The sequence below is a fragment of the Populus alba genome, chromosome 12, assembly GCF_005239225.2.
Source record: "Populus alba chromosome 12, ASM523922v2, whole genome shotgun sequence".
Lineage (NCBI taxonomy): Eukaryota > Viridiplantae > Streptophyta > Magnoliopsida > Malpighiales > Salicaceae > Populus > Populus alba.
In genome coordinates, this window is record NC_133295.1 from 2,673,834 (window position 1) to 2,691,572 (window position 17,739).

Here is a 17,739-nt window from a genome sequence, read left to right on the forward strand (position 1 = left end):
AAATGACTAGTCCTTGTCAGTATTAATATTGTGTCATATCAATGCTCCTAACATGGCCAGCATGCAAATTAAAGTCAATGACTTAATTGTTTATATAGTCTTGCACATTATAAATTCTAATAACACGTGTTGCCAATAACATATTGATTGCTTGCCATGTAAATATTAGTACCATTCAACAAGTCTTGAAAGCTACTTGAAGAATTCCAGCTTAAAAGTTAATGAAATAGTGTTACCCTTTTGGATGTTTTAAAAAATTAATGATTGAAAAGATTTCAGTAAGCTTATTGTATTGGGTTAAATTCTAAACTTATATGTGAAGACATTTGGTTACACTTTTATATAAATAAGAAGTTTAATAGGTTTTGAGTTTACAAAGAAGACCTTTCAATAAAAATTCGAAGTATCAACTAGTAAGGTTTTCCTTAGAAATTCTAATGACCAATTTAATAGCACCCCTCACATAAATGATGCAATATATATATATATAATCAAGAAAACAAAATAACAGTACTCATAACATATTAAGCAATTTAATTAACAGTCTAAATTTCAAAACAAGAAATAAGCTTACATTAATTAGGTGTCCCTCGTACTGATGCATATATAAAATCATAACACAAGAAGGAAGAAAACGAAAAAAAGAAGAAGAAATAAAACCACAAACTAACACTATAAACAAGGCAAAGAAAGCACGCAAATGGAAATGTTTCCATTCCTTCGCATCTATGTGGGGGAGGTCTTTTAGATTCAGCCAGGTAAGTGATTAAATATTATTAGTTCTTTAATAACATCATTATCAATTTTGATTAGTTTACAAGCATTAAAGTGGTAAGTAGGGCCAATCAAATGACTTCTGAACTTATTGTACGAAGATTGATAATAATTATTTTTTTAAAATATTTTTTATTTAAAAATATATTAAATTTTTTTTATATATATAATTATTTTTGTAATTGAGGTCGGTAATTTGCTTCACGCTTTCCTATCTCTGAAGATTAAAAGCTCACACTTCAATAAATAAACTACATAATCCATGCCCAGGGTGGTCTCGTGCTATTGCTAATTGTTTGGTTATTTTTTCTCCTTTTTCCCTTTAATTAACTGTTAAATCCCAATTGATCAATTTGTGTTCTTTTATCTCTCTCTCCCGCCCCCCCCCCCCTCTCTCTCTCTCTCTTTTCCTTTTACTTAAAGAAGCTGGAGCCCAAATAATTAGATAACTTACAAACAATACATTCCGGTTGCTCTATTTCCATTTTATGGAAGTTAATTCCGGCAAAAAGTGGAATTTAGAGTAAAAATGTCCCATGATTTATTTTTTTTAAATAAACATGAGTATTCAGATCAACTTGTGTATACCTCGACTAATCTCACATGCTCAGAAATTAACAACCATTTAAGTTTTTAATGACTATCAGATTTATAAAACTCAAACTAATAACTTCTAAAAATATCTAATTAGTTGAGTTAGGTCATCTCATGACTTTTTTCCTGCTCGCATGTGTTTTATGTTCCTGAGGCCCGTGATTGAAGGAAGAGGAACCTACTTATGTGCTTGCTTGCTGGGGAGTCCTGGAGTGTAATTTGCAAATGGGAAGCATTAATCCTGGCAATTATAGATAATTCGAAAATTGAATAACAAATTGTATTTCTAACATGATTTGAAAACAGTCATTCTTAATTTCTAATTTCCTTTCATGATTTGAATTTGAGAACTTCTTAGAAAAAACCCAAATTTTTAGTATGGAGATATCCATTTGAGCAATAATTTTGATAACTTTGATTTGTGGTGTAACACCTTCTCATTAAATTCATATATTTTTTAATCAAGTTCTTTTTCTTGCTATGTTTTGACAAAGAGGGAGTAGTTTCTAGTGCCACTGGGTTAATTTGAAAAGGCTTGTTTTAAATCATTTTTTTTTTAATATTTGTTATATGTTGTGTTTTGTCAGTTATGTTGTATTATGTTGTCTAGGAATATGACATTAAAGTGGCATTACAAAAAACATGTTTTCGATAAATAAATTTTGTGGTTTTAAAAAATTATTTTATCCCTAAGTTGATAGATGCTTTTTGATAATGTTTAATTGTTCCATTACTCATTAAACATTGAAAAGATAGGCTAACCTAATACTCGTAAATGTTTTACCTTGACAATGTGAGATAGCATGCATAATCGTTCATTCTCATATGCAGTTATTCATAAAAATACAGAAAACTCTCTATTTTAGGTTCTTTATAATATGCATGAACAATGAATTTATACTTACTGAGAACTAAAATTTATGCGTACAATAAATTATACTTTCTTTATAATATGCATGAACAATAAATTAATATTTAGTTTGTAATATTATAAATTAATATTTAGGAAATCTCGCAAATCTCATATCAGTTTGTAATATGCATGAACAATGAATTTATACTTACTGAGAATTTAGGTTCCTGTGCTTTGAAAGAATTCACAATAAACTGGTATTTAGAGATAAAATGATTGTTCATGCAATGAATTTATACAATGAATTTTAACGCGTGTGGTCAATGGTATACGAATTAGGTGTCAATATCTTTCTTTTTTTCTCTTTCCTTCTATAAATTCACATTTGACCTTTTAAATTTGTATATCAGCCCTTTAATTTGTTTTTCTTTGGATTTGAACCTCTTTTTTATTTTTATTTGTTTTATTGTAATTAATTTCTAAAATTAAATTTTTTTTTTTCAATTTTATTTTTTTTAAAAAAATTTTTATTTCATCGGATTTGGTTCTCATTCTTTTTAAATTTTTTTGTTTGAGATGGTTTTTTAATTTGATTTTTTTTTAATTTCACCCTCCTTTATTTATTTATTTTTTCTTTTAGATTTGATATTCATTCATTTTATTGTTTTTTTTTCTTTGGTAAACTTTTTAGATTAAGAATTTTTTTCTAATTTTATCCTTCAACTTGGGTATTTTTTGGGTCCAATTTTAACTTTTATATTATCCACTTTATAAATACCAAAAAAAAAAAATTATGTGGGACAGAACGCTTTTAAAGGGTTTTAGATTTCATCAAAACATGTTAACCAAAAGTCCTTTGGGAATTAATTTTTCTTTCACCATAATTTATTTAAATCATATTAATGTTTTATATTAAAAAGTTATGTTGAAAATTAAATTTAATAAACTTTTAGCCCAAAAGGTGAGGAGACTCATTTTTTTATTTAGCTTAAAATGTCCTTAACCATGATTATAATTAAATTTTCGAACAGTTAAAACATGTCATATCATTAAATAATTAAAAACAAAGCCACCTCCTTAAAAAAAATCTAGCTTGGTTCCTTCCTCTTCACCTTTCTTGTTTCAACGAACTCTCTCTATATATGTAAAAATGGTATAGGTGTTTTTATTTGATTTACAAACCATAGAAAGAAGAAATAGTTATCAATGAATTAGAACTAGGTACAGTACTTTGACCAAGAAAAATGAGTTTTTATTAGTTTATAATTTTGTTTTGGTATAAAGAATGAAAAAACAAGATTTGAAATTAAAGTTGTAAACTTTTGATGGATTTTCTTGTTGATTAATAAAAGGAGTAAATTAGGAGTTGGATCTGCATGGGTACAGGGAGAGTTACAATTGAAACATTTTTTCTACTTTGGTTTTTTTTGTTAAGTTTTTAAATATTTTAATTAAACACAATTAAATAGCATGATAATTTGTTTTGGTGAGATTCAAAGTCCAACTGACATGAAGGAAGTTTGTGTTGTTTTTCCTCTCTTTTTTCGATCTTGTTTCTTTTTTGAAAGAGATGGAGAGAAAGAGTCGGTTGAAAAAGAGTGATTTTTTTATTAATATTCATGACATTGTTTTAAATTATTTAACAATGCTAAACCTTTTTTATTAAGACGAAACTGTAATTTTTGAATTTCACTAGTTATAACATAAATACCATAAAAATTTCTCTATTTCATAAACTCTAATCTTAAATATATTATAATTTGAATGAGATATGGTGCTTTCAGACATGGAAATAAAAGAATTATAAAACATTTTTCAGGTAGGTAAAAGGTCAATTGTCGTTACATTTTTTTTTTTTTTTGTTAATTCTGGATATCTAAATTATCTTACATATACCTTGACTAATCTTTCAAAACCCTGAAAATAACAACTATATAATTTTTAGTAAAACTAAAATTTATAATATTTAAACTGTTAATATTTGTGTACAAACATGAGAACTACGCCCTAGAATTATTACACATTTCCACTCATTTTTTTAATTAATAAATAACGAGTGAATTAAACTACTTGAATATTGCCTATAAATAAAGGGGATATAACGAGAGTGAAGAGACAGGAGAACTCGTACCTACTTGCACTGAGGAATACAAGAGAGACAAAGGTCGAGGGTGAATTAGTATAGCATCCAGGAAATCGAGTGCCTCCGCTTTTCAGACCAAGGTACTAAGGTTCTTTGCGTACTAGCTAGTTTTGTCTCGTTACTGTTCATGTTCCTTAATTTGTTCCTTTGATTTTGCTTCCAAAGACAGAATAATTTCATGTATGATTACATAAGTTGCCATGAGATTTTTTTTAAATCGAACCCCAAGTACGGCAATACTGATTATTAACTTGCTTGTAATTTATTTTAGTACCTTTTCCTTCTGCTGCTTAATTTGAAGCTAATAACAGTTGTTTATTTGTCACATGATCAGAAAACTTCAACTAATGGGAGAAAACGATCGATTAAAAATCCCTTCAATTCCAATTGAAAAGCTGCGCCAAGATATTTTAATTATTATTCGAGATGACTCGGAGACTAGCTTTCGGTCTGAGCAGTGTATCTATGAAGTTCCTTCAGCACTTCGTGATCGAAAGGAAGATGCCTACACTCCTCGAGTAATCTCTATAGGCCCTGTTCATCATTTTAGCGAAAAATTGGTGGCCATGGAAATTCAGAAACGGAGATATCTGAAAGAATTTTGTAGACTGAGAGTGGAAAGGGAGCAAGAAGAACTTTTGGGAACACTTTTGAGAACCATTTCAGGTCAAGAAGACCACATACGCCGTTGCTATGCAGCTGATTCCTCGAAGCTTTTGAGAACCATTTCAGGTCAAGAAGACCACATATGCCGTTGCGATGCAGCTGATTCCTCGAAGCTTACCAGCGATCAGTTTGTGAAGATGGTTCTGTTAGATGCTGTGTTCATCTTCGAGCTCTTCTTGAGGAATGAAGAATACCTGGGTGATAACAGCAAATATCAAGACGATTTTATAATAGGTCAACCCTGGTTGAGAGCTGCGATTCGACGAGACTTGATATTGCTTGAAAACCAGCTGCCATTCTCTACTCTCAATGATTTATATGATTGTGCAATGAGCAAGACCGATTGCAAATCTTTCGTAGACCTTTCCTGCCGGTACTTTGATAAGTACAAAAGGAATTCCAAGCCCAGCAAAAAAATATTACATTTCACAGATTTGGTGAGATGTTTTCTATCATTCAAGCACCCGGATTTAAAAATTGATCAGAAGGCAGAACCCATAAAAACTCTTTACAGCGCAACAATGCTGCATCAGGCAGGAATTAAGTTCAAGCCATTGCCGAAGGTATCCCTGCTTGACATTAGAGCCTGGAAACCTCTCTCAAAAGTTCAGACACAGCTTTCAGATAAGAAAGGTAAGTTACTTATGCCTTCCCTTGAAATCGACAACAATACCGAATGTCTCCTCCGAAACCTCATCGCGTTGGAGCAGCTACATTATCCAGGAGAAGAGTACATTTGCCGTTATGTTAAGCTACTAGATTTTCTCGTGGATCTTGAAAACGATGTGGATTTGCTCATCGAAAACAAAGTTATTGTTAGCAAGCTGGGTGACAGTAAAGCCGTGGCGGAGCTTATTAACGGACTTTGTCGGGAAATGGTAGAAGTTTCTTCCACTTTTGACCCTCTGTCCAAACTGCTAAATGATTACTATGACAGCTCCTGGAATAAAAACAAGGCGTACTTGGTAAGTGTGTACTTCAAAAATATTTGGACAGGAACTGGAACTGTTGTTGGATCTCTCATCCTGTTCGTCACCGTGACACGGTTTATCCTATACCTTCTGCGTTATTAGGTCACTGCGTTTTCTGGAAAAAGAGTGGTTAATTTGAAGTCTGTAACATAGTTTATCTCTACTGTTAATCGTATGTAGATTTTGTTTTTCGTTTGATGTTATGAAGTTTCGTCATTCGTGCTGTAATTCTTGTACTCCATTGTTAATCAATGATTATGGTTTGCATCAAAAGTCTACAGCTTGACTTGTTAAGAATTTTACCCTCTTTTTTTTTCTCTCTCTGTTGTCAACGGCACAAAAAACAAATGGCGAGCGGCCCATGAAAACGAGCAAAACCAAGAAGAAGGAGCTCAGGTCGGACGGTTGGACAGCTTCTCTTTAATTTTAATAGAGGTTCTAAATTAGTTGATCAATCAATGGCATTGGTTAATTTTTAAAAAAATACAAATTTTATATTCATTTAATTACATCAATAATACAACCCATCATATATATACACACATGTGTGTATTGACACAAATTCCACAATAAGTAATTTATTAAAAAATATTAAAAATATATAAAATGTTTAGTCCCTTGAGTCCGGTGGTTATGCAAAATTCAAGAGCTTTGAATCTGAGCATGTCAGGCCCAAACGATTTAGGATAGAGAACCAAGCCAGGACTATGTTACTGGACTCAAGAGATTTAGGTCCAACAATCATACCATACACAAGCTATTTAGATATGGTGTGTGTTTGATAAGTTTTTATGTATGTTAACTAGTTAAGAGATTTAAAAAAATAATAATAATATTTTGATATATTTTTAAATAAAAAATATTGTAAAAGGAAATCACTGTACAAACTGTTTATAATTTTTCCATTTTATATATATATATAAAAGACAAGCTGGACTTACAAGCCCAATACAGTTAGTTGGGCTTGGTGTGGTTGTTTTAGTCCAGTCCCCACATTTTTTTGCTTTTAATATTTGTTTTTTGCAATTCATTGATTTTTTTCTTCTTTTTTATTGAGAAAAAATCTAGATGACAGATAGATGATAGTTCAAGCCATTACACTATGGGAAATCTTGGCATATCCTTGTTGTTTCAGGAGATAGAGGGATATGGATTAAGAAATCACAGTTCGAATTTGAATAGGATTGTTGTGCTTAGAAGTGATCCAGTTGGTGAATCTTTGCCTAGTCAGAATTAAGTGATGGACCTTCACGTGTTCTGAACACTATTTGGGCTCTCTAATCAGAATGTAGGAGATATGGGCCTTCACGTGTTCTGAACACTAATTGGGCTCTCTAATCAGAATGTAGGAGATATGGGCCGCTCAATTCAATCTGTGATAACGTTACGAAGAACAAGGTAAGGAAAGCTGCAGTGTGCAAGCCCAGCATGTTATGTTACTCGTAAGAAGAGAGCAGAAGGTTAAAGTCCTCGATAATCAAGGAGAATCGAGATTTGTTTTCTGTTGCAGCAGATAGAATCAAGATCTTTTCTCTTGTTTTTTCTTGACGAGCTATTCTGTTTGGATTAGTATCCTCAGGCATAACATAAGCTGTAGGTTTTCCAGCTTTGTTGCTCTTTAATTCATCCGGAAATGCTAACACTTTCTTCTTATATATATATGTGAAGAGCACTGTTTCCTGATCATTTCAACTTGAAATCAGTTGCTCCCGGTGATTTTTTTCATTTAGAATGATGACCTTTTTATTTTTATTTCTTTTAAATCTTGTTGAGACAAGAGAACTAAGAAAAAGCCAAGAACCCATTTCCGTAGGATAAGAATCCATCCCGGTACGGTGCTCTCAAAGAAGCTTCAAATTAAACGGCCATTGCAATTTGTACAAGGTGAAAAGAATTGGGCTGGGAGGAATAGATAATATAAATTTTAGGATTTTATCTCACAGTTTAAGCTATTGAATTAGAATTGTTTTTTGACACAGTATCAAAGACTTGATGATCAAGCGGTCATAAGTTTAAATTTCATCATCTCAATTTATTTAATAAAAAATTAAATACAAGATAATATAAATCTTTACTACTTTCAAGCGTAAAGACCGAAAAGTAGCTAATATCTTTTTAGCATGCATTGACTAGACGAGGACCATTCTAACTTTAGTTATTTGCTCCTCCATGCAGTGATGCAGACAAGGAATTCAAGAGTTGAATTCACAGAAAATACGAGCTTTTTCTAGTCAAAACAGGAAACGCATTAACAGCTGAAATGGGCCAAAATTATCAAAAGCCCTACACCTTTTAGGGCAGGCAAACGTCTCAGATGGAAAATTAAGAAGAAGGCACTGTCATTTTACTTCTACCTCGGAAGAGGTAAAAACTGATAAAGACAGCTTTCCACATCCATGTTTTGGTGACCTGAGATGATATAAACTTTGTACCTAAACCATGCGCGAGATCTGCCTCGAACAACCTGAGTAGTGAGTGGTAGTTATCTGCCACTGAAGACAATGTGTCTTCATAACTACCAAAACTTTCTGTCGAAGAAGACAAATCTTTCATCTATTTATTGTACCAAAGACAAATGATCAGAGTCCTTGTCTGCATTATTTATGGAAAATGCCAATACCTCTAGCATGGCCTGCATGCATATTGAAGTCAAGGGACATGATTGCTGATACAGTCTTGCAAATCCTGATTTTTTTAAAAACTTGTGGTGCCAATTTCATCTTCTCGTGTACAGTTGCTCGTCATGTGAATGTTAGTGCTAGACTACAGTTTTGAAAGCAACTTCAAGACTCTCTGGGCTTAAAAATAATTGAATTTTCTGACCCCAAAGCTTGTAGATGCTTCTTGATGATGTTGAATTGCTCTAGTATATGGGCCATGAAACATTGAAAAGAGAAGCTAGTTACCCTAACACTCATAAAGGACTTTTCCGGATTATTTTGGAAGTGTAATTTTAATTGTTTATTAAAATATTTTTTATTTATAAATATATTAAAATAATAATATTTAATTTTTTTAAAAATTGTTTTTGATATCAACTTATCAAAATGATTTAGAAACAATAAAAAGATATTAATTTAAAATAAATAAAGGACTTTTCGGGATTATTTTGGAAGTGTAGTTTTAATTGTTTATTGAAATGTTTTTCACTTATAAATATATTAAAATAATAATATTTAATTTTTTAAAAATTATTTTTGATATCAACTTATCAAAATGAGTTAGAAACAACAAAAAGATATTAATTTAAAGAAAATAAAAAAAAATTAAAAAATATATATTTTTAAAACTCAAACACAAATAAGGTATTCATATAAATGATGTGAAATGTTAACATCATTCATTCTCATATACAGCATTCTTGTGATAATTTATTCATTAAAGTGCACAAAATTCCCCATTTAAATCCTCTAGAATCTCTCTGGAATTGATTTCAACCAACTAATTATCATTAATTCATTAATCTTAAACTAATTGGAGCACGTTAGGTAAAAAAAATCCTGCAATAGCCTGTACGAAACCTAAAACTATAATTTGTAGGGTCACCAGCAACTAAAACTTATCAAATCTTTCGTGCCAAATTAAATTATATTATAAAATTCACAACTCCATGTGAGATAAGTGCAATTTGATGCTAGGAAATACAGCTATAAGCAGCACAATAATATAGTGCATGTATCGAGCCAAAAACAAAAGCCTCCTTTAGCAAAAAAAAAAAAAAAACAAAACAAAATTTGCAGTGGAAACAAAACGAATTATGATTAATTATAAGGTTGGCTATGATCATATGCAATTATTAAATGAAAGGATGATGCAGCCGTATAAAGTGAATCTTCGTGTTCATCGTCCACATTTGCAAGAGGAAAAGTAAAAGGACAGTGGGGTTGGTGTGAAATAGTTTATAGCATGATATTCAAATAGTTTCGAACCCACTTCCTTCAGCATTCCCAACTACCTCCTCCTAGAGGAGGTCCATGAGCAGCTAGTAACTTAGAAACCAACCTCCCACCATAGTGTTGAAACCTGTTCGGCTCGAATCGACAAATCTATCTAGAATTAAAATCAAGCGGAGTTGATAAAAAATTAAAAAAAAAAAACCCAACATGACTCGACTGATCTAGTGAGAGCTAACCCAGTTAATCCGGCAAGACCTGGTTGCAAATCTATTGACTTTCATTTTTTTTTATTTATTAAAATGACATCGTTTTGATTTTTTTTAAAAAAAATGACATAGCTGACCCAATAACCTGGTTAAAAGCTGAAACTCGGATTTTTGACCGAACCGAGTTTTAAAACTATGCCTAGTTGCCTACCACTCATTTTATCGCATTGAATAAAATTATATGTGTGTGTGTGTTTCTTTATAGATTCATTGTTGTAATTGGTTTTTATAGCACAAAATTTATGGTATGTTATTATTTTTTTACTAATAGGATATAATGAGAATAATCATTCTTAATCTCTAATTAAATATCCCCTAGCCACTCCTTTCATGAATTGAACTTGGAGAGCTTATAAAAATATAAAATTAAAAATCTAATTTCAACTATGGATGTGTTCATTTAAACATAATAAATTGTTGTTGTGACACCTAGTTCAACTCTATTTCTTAATCAATTTTTGTCTTACTATTTATAGATAAAAGGGAATAGTTTCTAGTGCCAACCCATTAATTTTAATTTGGAATTAATTTTTGTCTTGCTATGTTGTGTTTTAAATGAATTTCTAGTCTCATATTTTTCTCTTTATTCTCATGGCATACCTAGAATGTTTTTTATATTTTTTTATTACTATTACTCCTCCAACATTTTATCTCTATTCTTAAACTGTAGTTATTTATTCATGTAATAAGGTATAATATGGTATGAAGTATTTAGTTAATCAGTATACATTATAGCTTTTTATGGGTTATACTAAAAAAAAAATTTAAAAAACATTGGTGAAGAAAAATTTTAAGATTTTTATTTTTTAAAAAATTATTTTTTATACAGCAACCATAAAATATATCTATATACCAATCTCGCACTTATATAATCTTATATACCAAGGCCAACCTTAAACTTCTTGCGACAGAGAAATGATACACACTTGGCTCATACCAAAATATACAAACACATCAAAGGGCAAAGCATCTCTGTCAAGAAAATGATCATAGCTATTAGCTTTAAACAACTTTTACCTTTTTTTTTTATTTTGGATTTGAGAAAACCTATCCTTTAAAAAGCATATTTTGTAGTTCTGCATGAACGAATAAAACTCTAGTTATTTTAAACTGTTCATATGTAAGTTTTTTTGAACAACTTCTGCCTGCTAATTGATATACCCCACTGACGGGTCCATGACCTACACAAGACCCCAACATGTGCAATGCAATCCAACAACACACCACGCAGCAAATAAAATATGCGTCATGGCTTGGCTCCTGCGCCTGTGCTCTGACCCCTGGAATCTGTGAAGGAGTACAAAAGGACTCCTCACCTAATGAAACGGCCGGCCAACATGATTTTCTTTAAGATGAAGTTCATCAATGGCGTCCATGGGACCATTTTCTTTTGCAATCGAAGGAATTTATATAACAAGATCAAGCCAAAGGGTGTATTGACAAGATCTGAACTTTCAATCTTGCCGACCCAGCTAATACTTACAGGATCATGACCGCTAACCTCATAACACGATCCGTTTTCAGCTGAGTATCGTGTCTCTTCCTTGCATGGATCTCCTTCTCTCTATAAAATAATCGTAGGAGAGGTGGTACTGATCTGCTCCGAGAAGCCGCGCGCGTTTGGTTGGTCTAATTATTGCTTTCAATAGTCCTAGTAGTTGGTTACGTGGGTATAATTAATTGGAGTCAATTGGTTGATTGAATTGCAAAATATTAGATATTATAATTAAGAAATGGAATATGAACAATGGAGGCTATCCTCGTTATGTGTTCTACAAGTGCAAGCGACTAAATAGAGAGCCATAAAAAATTGATTATTAGACTAATATTAGTTATGTGTTCCGCGCTATGCCACGGATCAATTTATTTTGCATTAAAAATATCAAAAAAACTATACTTAAAAGCATTGGATCTAGCTATCTGCAATGTCTAATCCAAAAATAATATTTATAATAATAATAATAATAATAAACTTGCATGACCCAAGTTTAAGTGGGTTTAGCTATAACACCAAACCCAGAACCTTAGATATGGGTCTAGCTGCAAGGTTGTATCATAAAAATATGATAATTAAAATGCAGAAGAAAAAAAAATTAATTGAAAAGAAAAAAACAATAAAGCAAAGCATTATTCCAATGAATAGTGCTTTGCGAGGAGGGGTACAGTAAAATCCTTTAATGAGAACACAATAATCTAATGAACAATAAACAACACAAATAATAAAATTTAATTCATAATCAAATTGATATTAAAAGATGAAATTGAAAGAAAAAAAACTACTTAGAAAAAAAAGAAAAAAAAATTAATCAACTTATTTAACCTGCTAAATCATGTTAATCTGTCAAACATGAAATCCATGTTATGAAAATGTAATAATTAAATAAAAAAAAATTAATATTACCAAGCTAAATTAAACAAAAATATATATTTAATAAAAAAACCTGCTCGTTTTTTTATTGTAGTTTGTACTGTACAGTCCTTAGTAAAAACTAGCAATTATAGTTAATTATATCACCAATTAAGTAAATGCAACCGTGCAAGTTGTTCTCGATTATCTTCAATATTACAATTTTTTTATAGAAAATATTTACATATTTTACGCTGCGATGAGTTAATGCACTTGGAAAAAAAAAAAGATGTGAAAGCTCTCATATATGCAGGCATTGACATTGACATAGTATAGTTGTTTGGTGAGTTTGTCTACGATTAGAATCACGCACATTTATGTTTTTAATTCTCACTTTAGGAAAATTTATTTTATTTTTTATGATTAAATTAATTACACAAAAAGAAACATTTTAATTATTTCTTTGCAAAAAAAAATTGAAGTAACTCATAATTTAAAATTATTATAACAATCGTGCTCTTTTTTGTGTCCATTGTTTAGCACTGCAAGCCCATTGTTACCCTCTTTCTTTTCAATGTATATATATATATATATAAACAGGAAGTTAATGAAAGCACCAAGAGGCAAAGGTGAGCCCTTTGTTAACTCTAAAACCAATTAGTTTAGTGTGCATGACAGGGTAGATTTAATGGGTTTTACATTAATTTATAGTAAAGATGCTAGAGGTTATAATCTTCTAATAATTTTTATTAGTTCTAATCACAGAAGATGAGGAAATTAAGCGACTTGTATAATATTAGCCTTGATCAATGAATAATAATATATAAGAAAACAACTCAAGCAACGGTTTTACATGGTGAAATTGTTTTGTTAGGATTACAGCATAACACACATCAATTTTTATTAGAAAATAATATAAATTATTGAAAAATTTTATTTAATAGTTTAAATTTTTAAATTGAGATGATTATTTAACATGATATCAGAACCTTGATAATCTAATAGTCACGAATTTAAATCTCATTATCCTTATTTATTTGATAAAAATTAAATATAAGATAATATAAATCTGTATAAGTTTCAAACCTAAAAAAAATAATATATATATATATATATATATTAAAAAATAATATAAATTATATCATGAAATTTCACTTAATAATTTAAAATATTGAGTGACATAGTTCTCTACTGTATTTACAACGAAAAAAAAGGTTAAAGAAAATCTTCATTTTTTATTGCTCAAGAGCTAAGTCTTAAGAGCCCACTGTCCCTTTGCGGACACTTCACGATTTTTTGCCCCTTGAGATTATATTAAAAAATAACGAAGATGCTATTCCTTTATTAAAAAAGTGATTCTTCAGTTTCTGTTCATGCAGCTAGTGGACAAGCAGCTGCTCCCAGCTTATTACAAAAAACAGTTTTAAGTTTTTGTTATAATTCATTTTCAATATTCTATTTTATATTTTTCAATGAGTCACTCCGACAAAGCAAATTTAACACAAACTCTAAATATTATATGCAAAAATAAAATAAAAGAGATATTCTTTACAGACACTCTTTTGTGATTACCATAACACCAAAAGTCTATTGTTTTTTTTATTGATTTTATCATGAAATACTATACTCTACTCTAAGATCTTTTATATTCACCGTGCAAGTTCTCCTGTTCTTCTACCCTCACGCACGCGCTTCAACACAAAAATTTGATCTTTAAAGTCTTAGATTTTTACGAATTTAGTAATTGAAGACTATGCATCATAAATTTTAGGGTTTAGAATATATATATATATATATATATATATATATATTTTTTTTTTTTTTTTTTTTTGGACTAGCAAGTTCTTCGGTACGTTATTTTTTGTCATTTTTTTATTGTTTTGAATATAATTATTAATTAATTTGTTGAATTTATTGAATTTATTTTTTGTCATTTTTTTTATTGTTTTGAATATAATTATTGATTAATTTGTTGAATTATAATTGTTAATGTTGAATTATAATGATTAATTTGTTGAATTATAATTGTTAAGGTTGAATTTACCTTAGAATTAATAATTGGATATGTTGGAATAATTAGTATTTTTTTTTATATTATTGCATGATTTGTGTTTAACTGTTTCCATTGATTTTAATTGTTAGGCTATAATTCTTTTTTATTTTATTGAATATATTTTATTGTTTTATTGCCATAATTATTTAATAATTTGTTGAATTAATATTGTTAATGTTGAATTTATCTTAGATTTAATAATTGAATATGTTTGGAAGAATTATTAATTTTACTCTAACTTGATGATTTGTGTTTAATTGTTTCTATTTATTTTGAATTTATAGTTTTGTTATATTGACATAATTATTGAATAATTTGTGAATTGTAATTGTTAACGTTGAATTTATCTTATGATTAATAGTTGAATATGTTTGAATAATTAGTATAGATTAGGTCAATTGGTTGTGGCTATTGTTAATATTTGCAGGTTTGTGGATTTGGGTAGTATCCAGTATAAGGGAGGTGCTGCCGAATTTTTTTAACTTTTGAATTTTATTATACAATTATTTATATAAAATTGTTTAGATGCGGAGAATGAAATCCAGAGCTAGTCGTTCACGTCCAATCGAATCAAGTTCGTCTAGCAGCGATGCTGGTGTTTCCTTAGGTGCCTCTCAAGAAAAGGCACCTACACCACCTGCGTCGTCAACCGATGCTGCCTCTTCCAGCGATGTTTCACATCGCAGAAGCGGCGTGCCTTCCCAGCGGAATCAATTTACCCTCAAGTACGAGGCACAGTGGAAGGACGATCTTTCAATGTAAGTTTGTTAAGAGTTTTAGTTTTTTTATATATATAAAAAAAAAATTTAAAACATAATTTATGAAGTAATCACTATTTCATTAATTTCATTTCTTTTCAGGTTCACAAACATTGAGGCCGCCCGAGTAATATCATCGACGTTTAAAGCATCGATAGAGATTTCATTGTTTCAATGGAGTCAGATATCTAGGCATCCTGAATGGATGCCTCAAATCAATGCATGGTTTCGTAGATTTGAGGTTCGTGTTAATATATAATTTTCAGCTTATTTCTAATAAATTCTAGTTATAATTGTAAATAAATTATTAACATTTTAAAACATTATTTTTTTATACACAGCATCGATTCAGCTGGGACGATGAACATGACACTGTTGTGAGGAGGGTGTGGGAAAATCACGCGGGAATTAGGTAACATCGAAAACAATAAGACTTTTTTTTTACATAATTATTTATGTTTCGAAATGTAATTTTTTCGTGCGTGAATTAGGTTGCGTGATTTTTGGTATGACACCCAGAAAAAGGCAAAAAACACAGCGAGGGATAAGGGGTTCGAAGGCTAGAATGATGTTGTGATTTGGAGGGATTTCAAACCGATATACATCCCGGAAGATATATGGCCGCACTATCTTCAGCATGTGACGTCTGAGCGGTTCACTCGATGCTCACAGTCCGGTGCTGGCAACCGGAATCGGCCAATTCATGGCTCGATGACAACGCACACCGGCGACTCCGTTCCGTTTGCTGCACATGCAAAATGGATGGTAAGATTAATTTAAATGAAATATATCATTCAATTAATTTGTTAATAAATTTTTTTCATTATAGGCTACGTCTCTTGGACGTGAGCCGAGCCCTATGGAGCTGTTTGTGGAGACGCACGCATGTGCGGAGTCATGACCACCAAAAGGGGACGCAACAGTTCGTTGACAACCGCTCTCAACAGTTTGTGGTATGTTTGTTCAACCATTTTATTTTGTAAGTTATTATTATGTTTATTGAATTGAATATGATGTGATTTTTTTTTTCCAAGAGACCTATAATAATCGGTTGAGGGAGAGATACGGGGACGATCCTTCGACCCCTTCGGAATTCAATCCGGATTTGTGGATGGAGGCTGGATCGTCAGGTGGACCCGATAAAAATCAGGTTTACGGGCTCTCCAACACTACCGCCGCCAACTTGCAGTCGACCGGTACTGCTTCAATCGTTGGGAGCTCCCAATCTAAGGAGTTCGTGGCCTTGCAGTAAAGGTGCGACCACTTATTAGAGGCGTACACACAACTAAAAGAAGAGCAAAGATTGGTGAACGAAAAACACAGAGCAGAGTCTGAACAACAAAGAGCGGTCTATGAAGAGCTTCGCCAAATGATCATGAACATGACACAAGGTGGAACATGTGCGCCTAATCCTTTTTGGCCGCCTAACCCCCAGCCTCCTCCTCCTCCTCCTCCACCACCCTTATATTAATTTTTAATAAACATTATTTATATTTAAAATTTCTTTTAATGTTTTTTTGAAACACATTCATTTTGTAATGAATATTATTTAACTTTGAGTTTTTGTTGCTTAATATAAATTTTATTTGCATAATTGGTTTATATTATCATTAATTTAAATTATTTTTTCTAAAAAAATTAAAAAAAAATTACACAGGGATTTACCGACGGAATAACTCCGTCGGCATTGGACAGTGTCTGCCACCATCACCGACGAATATTCAGACGGACCTATTCGGTCGGTATTCCATCCTATCACCGACATATTCACCGACAGATTATTTCCGTCGGTAAAACTCACCGATGAATTTACAGACGGAAATATTCGGTCGGTATGAAAGATCACTGACACTTTTACCGATGGATTTAGTCCGTCGGTATTTACATAACACTGACGGAAAATATTCCGTCGGTATATTTCAAGTGGGAAACTTTTTTTTTTGGCGCTCACGTTCCGTCGGTAAATGTGTTTTTGGTATTTCCGACCAATATAGCGACGGAATGTGGAATTACCGACAAAAGGTATTCCGACGGGTGTATTCCGTCGGTAAATAATTTACCGACGAACGTTCTATCATACACCGACAAAATATGTCCGTCGGTAAAATTGTGAAATGTTGTAGACGTTGTCATGAGGTAAAATATTTTAATTTAAAATCCACAAGAGATGTGTTTTCATTGAGTCCTTGAGCTTGGTGATTTAATTAAAAAGGGCATTGTTTACAACGGATCCAACATCATCTTTGTTCTTATATGTTGCTCCTTGAATATGATGATTTTAATAAACTATAGTCTGCGGAGCTTACAAAATGAGCTATGCTCCAAACCCTTTTTCTTCCTTCCTTTCATTTACCTTCTTTGTTTATTCCTCGATGATAGACATGCAAAGAATTTTTTTTTTTTTAGTTGCTTGGTGAA

General features: G+C 31.3%; 1 protein-coding gene across 1 annotated transcript; it reads left to right on the forward strand.

The window, feature by feature from the left end:
• The first annotated feature begins 4,322 nt into the window (after nt 1-4,322).
• On the forward strand, nt 4,323-6,274 carry LOC118033523 (UPF0481 protein At3g47200-like). Its single transcript, XM_035038540.1, has 2 exons — nt 4,323-4,444; nt 4,699-6,274. The coding sequence occupies exon 2, from the start codon at nt 4,712-4,714 to the stop codon at nt 6,101-6,103; it is 1,392 nt and encodes a 463-aa protein (XP_034894431.1). The 5' UTR covers nt 4,323-4,444; nt 4,699-4,711; the 3' UTR covers nt 6,104-6,274.
• Nucleotides 6,275-17,739: the final 11,465 nt, after the last annotated feature.